The 9,285-nt window shown below is 56.5% G+C and overlaps 1 protein-coding gene across 7 annotated transcripts; it reads left to right on the top strand.

Moving 5' to 3' along the window:
• The first annotated feature begins 5 nt into the window (after window positions 1-5).
• ACBD4 (acyl-CoA binding domain containing 4) lies at window positions 6-7,387 on the top strand. 7 transcript variants are annotated; one of them, XM_057535644.1, is made up of 11 exons: window positions 6-222; window positions 1,029-1,106; window positions 1,211-1,631; window positions 1,889-2,009; window positions 2,081-2,165; window positions 2,445-2,565; window positions 2,788-2,874; window positions 3,195-3,265; window positions 3,356-3,431; window positions 4,147-4,286; window positions 6,022-6,827. In XM_057535644.1, the coding sequence occupies exons 3-11, from the start codon at window positions 1,544-1,546 to the stop codon at window positions 6,037-6,039; spliced, it is 807 nt and encodes a 268-aa protein (XP_057391627.1). In that variant the 5' UTR covers window positions 6-222; window positions 1,029-1,106; window positions 1,211-1,543; the 3' UTR covers window positions 6,040-6,827. The 7 variants fall into 7 exon arrangements, with proteins under 7 accessions (XP_057391627.1, XP_057391626.1, XP_057391622.1 ...); XM_057535643.1 differs by having other exon boundaries at window positions 4,417-6,827; XM_057535639.1 differs by having other exon boundaries at window positions 16-222; window positions 1,502-1,631; window positions 6,693-7,387.
• The last annotated feature ends 1,898 nt before the right edge of the window (window positions 7,388-9,285 follow it).

Raw genomic sequence — 9,285 nt, 5'->3', positions numbered from 1 at the left:
CGCCATAGGATTAACCCTCTCCGCGCCCGGCCAGTTGCAGTCCCCAAAGGGGTAGAAGACTGCAAGCTGACTGGTCTGGAGAGGATGGGGTGGCACTAAGCCTGGAGACCCCGGCAGAATCTGTGGTTGGAGGCTTGGACAGGTTGGCACCCCCGCCGGGCCTTTGATCGTCCTGGGACGGCCACCGCACGCTGCGTAGATGTCCTTGGCATCAACTTGCGGGTGAGCGTCGAGTGCGGGTTCCGGTGACCGTGTCATGCGTACACTTACTACATAAGAAACCACCAGCGTATTTGTGCGCGAGGGGTGGGATATGTGCGTCTTCTGCAGCAAGTGCCCTGGGTCGGTGGCGGAGAGCTGGGTGCACACCGCCACTCGGCGGCGGCCGGGAGTGTGTCATCCCAAAGATAAAGCTTAGTTTCTCAGGACCTAGATTTGCCACCTACTGCTCTACTCCATTCTCAGATATCCCGGACCCAGAGATTCCGTCCGTGCTGGCTGGCGTCTCCACGCCTCTCTGGATATTCTTTCTAAATATTTAGTCTTCTCCTCTGTACTTTTAATCCTGCAATTCCTTCCTCCAGAAATGACCTTCCTCATTCTTCTCCTGGCTTACTCTTAAGGCTCCCAAAACTCAGCTCCAGTGTCCCTCCTTTAGAACCCCTGACCTCATAACATGATTCCCCTTTTTATCCCCAGCGCCTGTTAAGTGTCTGGAGAGCTGAGTTGCGTGGCTCGAATCTGCGGGACCTGGGTTCAGCTGACTAAGCGGGTTTCCACCAGAGGGGGCGCAAGAGACAGCGTCATTTCACGGTGTCCACCAGGGGGCGCTTCCACCCGCCTCTGGCGGTCCAGGGTTGAGGAACCAACCCGCGGATTTGCCCCGCCTGATTGGGAGAGGCACCGCTAAACTATTTGCATAATCTCGAAAGGGCCGCGTTGAGTGGTCGAGGTGTAGACGAAATCTGAAACGGGCTCTCTCATTGGCTTAAAATTTCCCCCTCGCTCCGCGTCCCCATCCGGGCCAGACCCGTCCAGGAGGTCAATCGGAAGCCTCCGGCTAGTGGCGAGAGGGAACCCAGGTGTCCGGGCAGTGGGCGCTGAGGGTGAGTGCCGGGCGGCCGGGCAGCTGAGCCGGGGTATGGGGGACCGGGGTGGGAGGATGTGTGCCCCGCCCTGACTCCTCTCGGCTTGGGGTTCTCCTGTCTAGGAGTTGGAGATGTGCATCTAGAGAGGCACCGCGACCCTTGCCACCTGTCTCTCCACCCACACACCGAGATCCTCTCCACCCATCCTGGCCCCACCCACGCTGCCTTGGGGTAGCAAAAGGAGTCTCCTCAGTCGCAGCTTCTGACCTCCCGGGGTGTCTCACTCAGGCCTCTAAAGAGCTTAGTTTGCTCCTCTGGAAAATGGACCAGTGACTTACAGAGGCGTGTGCCAGGGAGGAGTTGGGGGCGGGGGGCGGCCTGGAGCCTGCTCACACACAGGCTTGTTCTTGCAGAGTCGCTCAAAAGTAGGGCCCCAAGGCTCAGAGCAGCTGGGTATGGGTACCGAAAATGAAAGTCCAGAGCCGGACTGCCAGAAACAGTTCCAGGCCGCAGTCAGTGTCATTCAGAACCTGCCTAAGAACGGTGAGGGCATGGGGACCCGCATTTGGGGGTCAAGATGACTGGGGTCCGCCTCCCAGGAGGCTTTGATCCTGGCAGTTTTTACAGACAATCCCTGCCTGAGTTGTCCTGGGGGTCCCCTCTGCCACCTGCCCCTGTCCAGCTGCCCTGGGAGGGACCCCTCACCATCTCTGTCCTCCCCAAGGGTGGTTCTCCCCCCACCTCCATCCTCTTTGAGCTGGGAGTGATGCTCTCTCCTCCACTTCCCAACCCCTGCCCAGGCTCTTACCGCCCCTCCTATAAAGAGATGCTGCGATTCTACAGCTACTACAAGCAGGCTACCATGGGGCCCTGCCTGGTCCCCCAGCCTGGGTTCTGGGACCCTATTGGACGTTATAAATGGTGAGCTCCCCATCGGCTGGGCAAACAAGCCTCAGCTGTCAACCAGCATTTCACAGCCCTCTGTCCCCCAGGGATGCCTGGAACAGCCTGGGAAAGATGAGCAGGGAGCAGGCCATGTCCGCCTACATCACTGAAATGAAGCTGGTGGCCCAGAGGGTAGGGAGAGGCTGCGGACTCCTCTCAGTGACCAAGCTCTCAGCCAGGTGGCCTGCCCCCCACCCTTCCAGTCTGACCCCCATTATGTTTCCTGCACGTTGCTACCCCTATGGGAATTACCACCTTCATGCTGTTCCCCCACCCCTGCCTGTCTCTGGTTCCCGACTGGGCACAAGGTGGGGAGGTATGACAGGGCAGAAGCAGGGTGGAGGCAGCCCAGCTCAAGGGGGCAGTGGTGGGAGGGGCCAGCCCTTCCCCATTAGACCCCCTCCTGCACAGGTGATCGACACGGTGCCCCTGGGCGAGGTGGCAGAGGACATGTTTGGTTACTTCAAGCCCCTGTACCAGGTGATCCCTGACATGCCGAGGCCCCCGGAGACCTTCCTGAAAAGGGTCACAGGTCAGGCCCCCAGGCTGGGAGCTCCACGAGTGCTGACTGAACTGTCTCGGGGGGCTGCTCAGTTGGAGGGGAGCCTGGGGGCAGAGGGCTCTAGGTGATGTCCCTGTAAGGATTGCAACCAGTGCCCCTGATGGGGTGGGTCTCAGGCAGAGTCCATGGCTAACTGGGGAGCAGGGGCCTGGTGTCTTCCCAGCCCCACCTCTGGGTGTTGTGTCTCCGCAGGTTGGAAAGAGCAGGTACTGAATGGAGATGCTGAGCCTGCCCCAGAGCCTCCCTGCCTTCCCAAGGAACCAGCACCCCCAAGCCCAGGTCAGTGCCTGGGCAGGAGGGGCAGAGGCCCAAACCCAGGCCAGAGGTGGGGGGACCTCCAGGCAGGGTGGAGGGGAGCAGGCTAGATGCCACGCTGTGCCTGTCACGCCTCATGCCCAGACACTGAGACCTCCTGTGCTCCCAAAGTCCAGGGGCAGATTCTGGGATTCCTGTTCCAGGGCCCCACCCAGGGAGCCATCTGGGCCTCTTGCGGCAGTATCTCTAGTGTGTCCTGAACAGATGCCTCTGCCTAGATGCACCCGCCTCCCCTCCCTCCGTGGCCTCGCTCTTGTCACTAACCCTACTCATCCCCTTCTCAGAGTCCCAGCCACCCAGGGACCAGGACTCTGAGGTTTTCTGTGATTCCATGGAGCAGCTGGAGCCTGAGCTGGTGAGACCCACTCCCATTGCCTCCCCTTCCCTACCCCACTGGGCCCTAGCTGCTCCCACCACCCCCCTTGGACTTTGTGACTCTTCTCAGCAGGTTTGGGCAGAGACGGGCGCCCTGGGAGGACAGCTCAACACCAGAAACAGCACCGAGTCTCCTGCAGAGAAAGGTGAGCCCCTGCCTGACCCTTCACCCACTTCTGCCGTTCCCATGGTTCTGGTGCCCTGGGCCTTCCCCTGGCTGCCCTCATGGGGAGAGGTGAAATCCAACGCTAGGCACTGGAGAGAGCAGCCTCTGCCCAGGAAGGGTTAAAGCCAGACACTGGCCTGGATGGGCAAAGTCCCTGCCCAGCCTCCTCTCTGAGGGCCACCAGGAGTCTGTACCCTTGGCTGGCGCTGAGGAAGGGCAGCTGGGGTAGAATTCCTAGACCAGCTCTCTCATCTACACCTATGTGGCCTTGGGAGTCATCCTCTCTCTCTGGGTCTCCCATTTGGGACTCTATTAGGAGAACGAGTTCTGCCCTATCCCTTTCTAGAACTTCCAGTGTGCCACGTCCCATAAGGGGCACTTTCCTAAATATTATCTCCTTTATTCCTCAGAGTGAGCAGCCCTGTGAGGGAGATGACATAATTTTCAGTTGATCAACGAGGCTTAGAGAAGTTACTGACTTGCCCAAAGTCACAGAGCTAAGTGGTAGTGCTGCTGGGATTCAAACCCCTGGCGGCCCATTACTCAGCCACATGGATGGGCTTTACAAGACTCACACTTGGTACAAGGGATCGCACTCTACTCTTACTCTTCCCTGGACCTGCCCCAGCCTGCCACCACCCTGCCCCTAGCTGAGTTGCCTCCTGAGTCCCCTTCCCTGTGTGTCTGCACTGCAGGGAGATTGGAAAGCACCCTGCTGGGGCCCCAGGAATTGGACACATGGCTGGTGGGGACAGTTCGGGCGCTGCAGGAGAGCATGCGGGACGTCCAGGGGAGACTGCAGAGCCTGGAGAGCATGGCTGTCCCCTGCAAGCAGGTGAGCCCCGTCCGAAGGCCCAGGGCAAGATTGGGGCAGAACTTTGAGGGTCTCTTTTCTGGGCTCTTCATCCAGCCACTTCTGTCTTTGTCCCCACGTCTCTGCCTGCTCACACCTCTGCCTTCTCCAGAGAATGGTGTGGCTCATGGTGCAGGCAAGGAAGTCAGGGGATCTGTAGTGCATCCAGCCTGGAAGTGGGAGAGGCCCTCCTTTCCTGCTCTTATCTCCCTCTGCCTGAAGAGTAACTGAGGACAGATGGAATTCCAACAGTTGGAGGGGCCAGAATGTGTCTGCTCTTTGCATTGGGGCTGGGGGGGGGGGTTGTCCCTATTGCCCCTCAGTCAGGACTTCTGTTCCCAGATTTATTGTCTCGCCCTCCCCAAATTCAGCCCTTGCATCCCTCACTCCCTCCTCTCAGTTTCTAGATCTGCTTGCCCCTTACACCTCTTGCTTATGCAAAATAAATAACAGCAGCCATTTCTGGAACCCCAGCTGTGTGTCAAACACATTACCTGCATTATCTCATTTTATCCTCAAAACAAACCAGTGAAATAGGTTTTCTTTTCATTTCCCTTTTACTGATGAGGAAACTAGAGCTGTGAAATGTTGAGTAACTTACCTGAGGGTACACAGCCTGGAAGAACCTCACAGAGCTGCTGTGAGGATTAGATGAGATAATGCATGTAGGTGCTTCCGCAGTGCCCGGGAAGGACTTCTCAAATGGGGTTCATTGTTAGATTAACATTAAGTAATGGAGCTGGGAGTGGCCGTAGGTCTGTCTCCCACCAAAGCTGGCATCCACCGCTCACTATGAGTGAGTCTGTTCTTGCGAAGCCTGGAGTGGTGGGGGCAGGGGACGGCTGAGTTCCTGGATGTGGGGGAATCACTCACGTGACCCTTCACCCCCTTGGCACAGTGGGTGTCAGCCAGGTTGGCAGGAATTCCCTCAGATCCACAGCAGCTAACCTTTCAACACTCACCCCCCAGGGTTTTATTTATTGTTTACCTTTTACTAATTTTATATGCTGAAGATTTTAAAGGTTTCCACCCTGAGATACTTGGGTTTGCATCTCTAAAAATAAGGACATTCTACTACCTAGCAGAAACAACATTTTATCACACACGGTAATTCCTTCATATCATCAAATACACAATCCAAATTCAGATCGCCTTTTCCAGCTTCCCTGTCTGTCCAGGCCAGAAGCCTCTGTTCTTAAGACTCTGGTAGTCTAGACTAGTCCCTCTTCCTTGCTACTGACTTGCGGATGAGACTGGATAGTGGTCCTGTAGAATGTTCCACTCCTGTGGTCTGATGACAGCCTCCTGGCTAGTTTACATGACCAGATTACATCAGAGGTGAGATGTTCTTTCTTTACATCAAGGGACACATATTTGGATGTCCTACCATGAATGATTCTAGCGTGGACCACTAGCAGGGATGAAGGGGTGACAGTCTGTTCCCACCACTTGCAGCCAGGGAATGTCCAGTTCCCCATCAAGCCCATTTGACACACAGCTTTTGACAGTTGATAGATACTCCTTGCCTGGATCAATAATTTATTTACTGGTTACAAAAAAACAATGTTGACTTTTAAATTCTATGATTCCTTTAACATTTATTAGCTGTCATTTTTCTGTAGAGTTTCCCTGATCATCTAGGATTTCCCTGAAATACAGTGCCTTATGGAAGGCAGAATAAGTGCTTAATTCTTTCTCTTTAATTATCTATTTTTAGAGTAAGGAGTTGATTTAACAGCCACCTCAATGGTGATAAATTTCCACTTTCTCTTTGAGTATCATCATGAACTCACGGATTTTAAAGACTCAGTATTTCAGTCAACTGCAATCATCATTCTTTTTGATGCCCAGGCTGTCACAACTTTGGTGGGACCCTCCCTTTCAAGCTGGGTCCTATGTTCTTGTAATCTGACCTCATTAATCTTTAAAAGCTTCCTTGCTTCCTGGTACAAGACATCTCACTTTCAATTCTACCTTCCCTGCTCCAGACCTAAAATCTGCTACTTCTCCATTCAGCAGAGAATGGTATTTAGAAACTAAAATCTGAGCACCCAGGGTCCTCGTTTGAAATATGTGGCACATCCTTTACAATATGGGGTGTTCGGGCCACACCAACAGGGTCACTGCTTTGTGGCCCAGAGGAGACAGCCTTGAAGCCAGTCTCTCCACTCAGCAGCCTCTCCAGCCTTCAGCCTTCTCAGCACCTTGGAGGAGGATATGGGAAAGAGTTAGGGCTCAACGTGTCAGGGACTAACTGGGAGCCCCAGTCCTCAGACTGGGGAGAGGGAGGCAGAAGCTCCCACCTGAGCTCTGCAAGCAGGTTGCGAAGGAGTGCCCAGCCTGTGCTGAGGCCCGGGCTGGCTCCTGACTCTCTCCTCTTGGCGGCAGAGGCCTCCGCCCCGTGCCAGGCCTTGGCCCCTCAGGCTCTCTGCTCCCACGCTGCTCTTCTTCCTCCTGTGGCCCTTCATCGTCCAGTGGCTCTTCCGACAGTTTCGGACCCAGAAGAGGTGACTCTCAATGGAGGAGTCTGCAGCCAACGGAGGAGACTCTGAGCCTTCCTAGAGTTTAGGAGAACGGCGTTAAACCCGGCTCCCACCCCCTTCCTGCCGCAATTAGTGTTTGCCTTGGCACCCCTCCCCTAATGGGAAGCCGGATAAGACCCCACTCTTCCTGCAGCTCCACAGGAACTACCCTCCTCGCACCCCCAACCACCTCAGGCTCCCTGGGGAGGCTGCACGTGTGGTGCACGTCCCCAGTTCAGGGTTGGCAGCTGATTCAGGGGCAGAGCTGCCGGGTCTCAGCCTCTGCCTTCCCCACCCTCTGGGTCACCTGACTCCTTTCCCACCCCAGCCTCTCCCCGAGGAGGCTCAGCTCGTGGGCAAGTTGGGACTTGGGCCGGGGCCTGGAAGAATGATTGGCTGGGAGGCCCGACCGAGCTGGGGAAAGGCGGAGAGAGCTAACCCCGGGGGAGGGGAGTCCGCTCCGTTTTCCTGGCCGCCCTACCCCCACATATACTCAGGACGTCTTCACTAAACATTAACTTGCAAGAGTGTTTCACTAAATAAAATAAAACCTTCATCTTCTGCCGTCTGGGCTGCCACGGATTGAGGCGGGAAGCGGGTCCGGGGCGCGTGAGCCCCAAGTCCCTTCCCTGCCCCCTCCCCCTCTGCCCGTGGACGGCCCCGAGAGGCCAGCGGTTGGCGTCCCAGAAGAAGCATTTCCCCGCTCCCCGGGCCAGTGGAGGCAACAGCCCAGGGTCTGGAACGGAGGCGGAGGAGATGCAGGCGGAGGGGGCGGCGGGATGCGCCGCGGTTGGGGCGGGGCCAAGGCCGCGGCCCCGCCCCCCGCCCCGTCGTGGCCACGGGGAGAGGGAACCGGCGAGCTAGGGGTGGCGGGAGGAGAGGAGCGCGGCGGGGCACCGGCAGAGGCTCCGTCCACGCCCGAAGGGAAGGGCGGCTACTCCCTGCTCTGCGCGCCAGGCGTAGGGTCGGGGCCGAGACCCCGGCCCCAGAAGTGCTCACTGCCTCTTCCCACTCCTCAGCTGCTCGCTCCCCGTGCCCCCTCCCGGTGACCTCCGCGCTCAGGCTTTCCCAGGGAACTTTCTGGAAGGCCAAGGCCGGCGGGAGCTTCGTTCCCGCCCCTCCCTGAGGAGTGGGGGCGGGGCCCTGCACGGGAGCCCCGGTCGGGGTAGGCCCAGTGCCGGAGTGAGCAGAGACCTCCGGCGGTCGCTGGCTGCTGCAGACTGCTGGGGCTCCGAAATTTTGAGTTAACGCGTGTGTTAAGGATGGACAACTGGAGGGCAGTGGAAGAGGGACTAAATTGATGCTGGGGATGCAGGAGTGGGGCGGAAGCCAGCTCCACCAGTTGCACATACTAGCTGTGTGACCTGGGCAAGATTCTTAACTGCTCTGAGCCTGGGTTGCTTTGTGAAATAACGATGAAGATGTCTTCATCATAAGGCACTCCAGGGGTTTAAGTGACCAGGACAGGGGCTTCCCTGGTGGCGCAGTGGTTAAGAATCCGCCTGCCAATGCAGGGCACACAGGTTCGAGCCCTGGCGCGCCACAACTACTGAGCCTGCGCTCTAGAGCTTGCGTGCCACAACTACTGAAGCCCGCGCACCTAGAGCCCGTGCTCTGCAATAACAGAAGACACTGCAATAAGCCCGTGCAGCGCAACGAAGAGTAGCCCCCTCTCGCCACAACCAGAGAAAGCCCGCGCACAGCCAACAAAGATCCAACGCAGCCAAAAATAAAAATAAAATGTTTTAAATAAATAAATAAATGACCAGGACATGTAAAATGCCTAGCATAGAGTTAAACCTCAGCTAATATCAAGGTGCATGGCCTCCTTTCATAGAATTCTAGAATTACAAACTATCAGTCTGGCCACCCCTCCCCTAATAGGACAAATGAGTCCATATAGCTGAGCCCTGTCCAGTAGACTGAGGTTGGTCTCAGTTTACCTTCCAAACCCCCTGAGTGAGGGTACCCAGGAATCCTCAGGCGTCTGAAAATGTAACAGTTTGGAAGTCTCTGACTCCCAGTCGAGTTCTCTGCAAAGACTCTTTTCCTCGGGGAGCTCCCAGTGTGAGGGGCAGCTCTTGCTCCCGGGAAGCCTCCTGTGTGACTGATGAAGCAGCACAGAGGAGGGGCAGGCTTTTCAAATAGACCTGAGTTCTTGGAAGCCCAGGGAAAACAGGCTAGGATGTTCAACCTCAAAACACCTGGATGTGCCTCAGGGTCACTCTTGCTTGCCTCTCCCTCTGGGCATACCCATCACCACTTCCCCACAGAACCACTCCTGAGTCCCCAGACAAGTCCTGTCTTGGGATGAGATGCTTGCTCTTCATAGAATGCCCTACTTCATGCTACTCTGCCTGAAAATGCTTCATCTTTCAGAGACAGCCAAGAAGTCACCTCCTGCATGAAACCTGTCCACAGTTCTCAACTCCTAAGCAACTTGGCTCACAAGATCCTAC

The sequence above is a fragment of the Balaenoptera acutorostrata genome, chromosome 20 (genome assembly GCF_949987535.1).
Source record: "Balaenoptera acutorostrata chromosome 20, mBalAcu1.1, whole genome shotgun sequence".
NCBI lineage: Eukaryota > Metazoa > Chordata > Mammalia > Artiodactyla > Balaenopteridae > Balaenoptera > Balaenoptera acutorostrata.
The sequence above is the reverse complement of the archived record's forward strand: the minus strand, read 5'-3'. Positions and strand labels throughout refer to the sequence as shown.

Coding starts and splice junctions, on each gene's coding strand:
- ACBD4 (XM_057535639.1), top strand. CDS start 1,544: ATGGGTACCGAAAATGAAAGTCCAGAGCCGGACTGCCAGAAACAGTTC. Junction 2,875..3,194: donor ACCAGCACCCCCAAGCCCAG/GTCAGTGCCTGG, acceptor TCCCCTTCTCAG/AGTCCCAGCCACCCAGGGAC. Junction 4,287..6,692: donor TGGCTGTCCCCTGCAAGCAG/GTGAGCCCCGTC, acceptor TCTTGGCGGCAG/AGGCCTCCGCCCCGTGCCAG.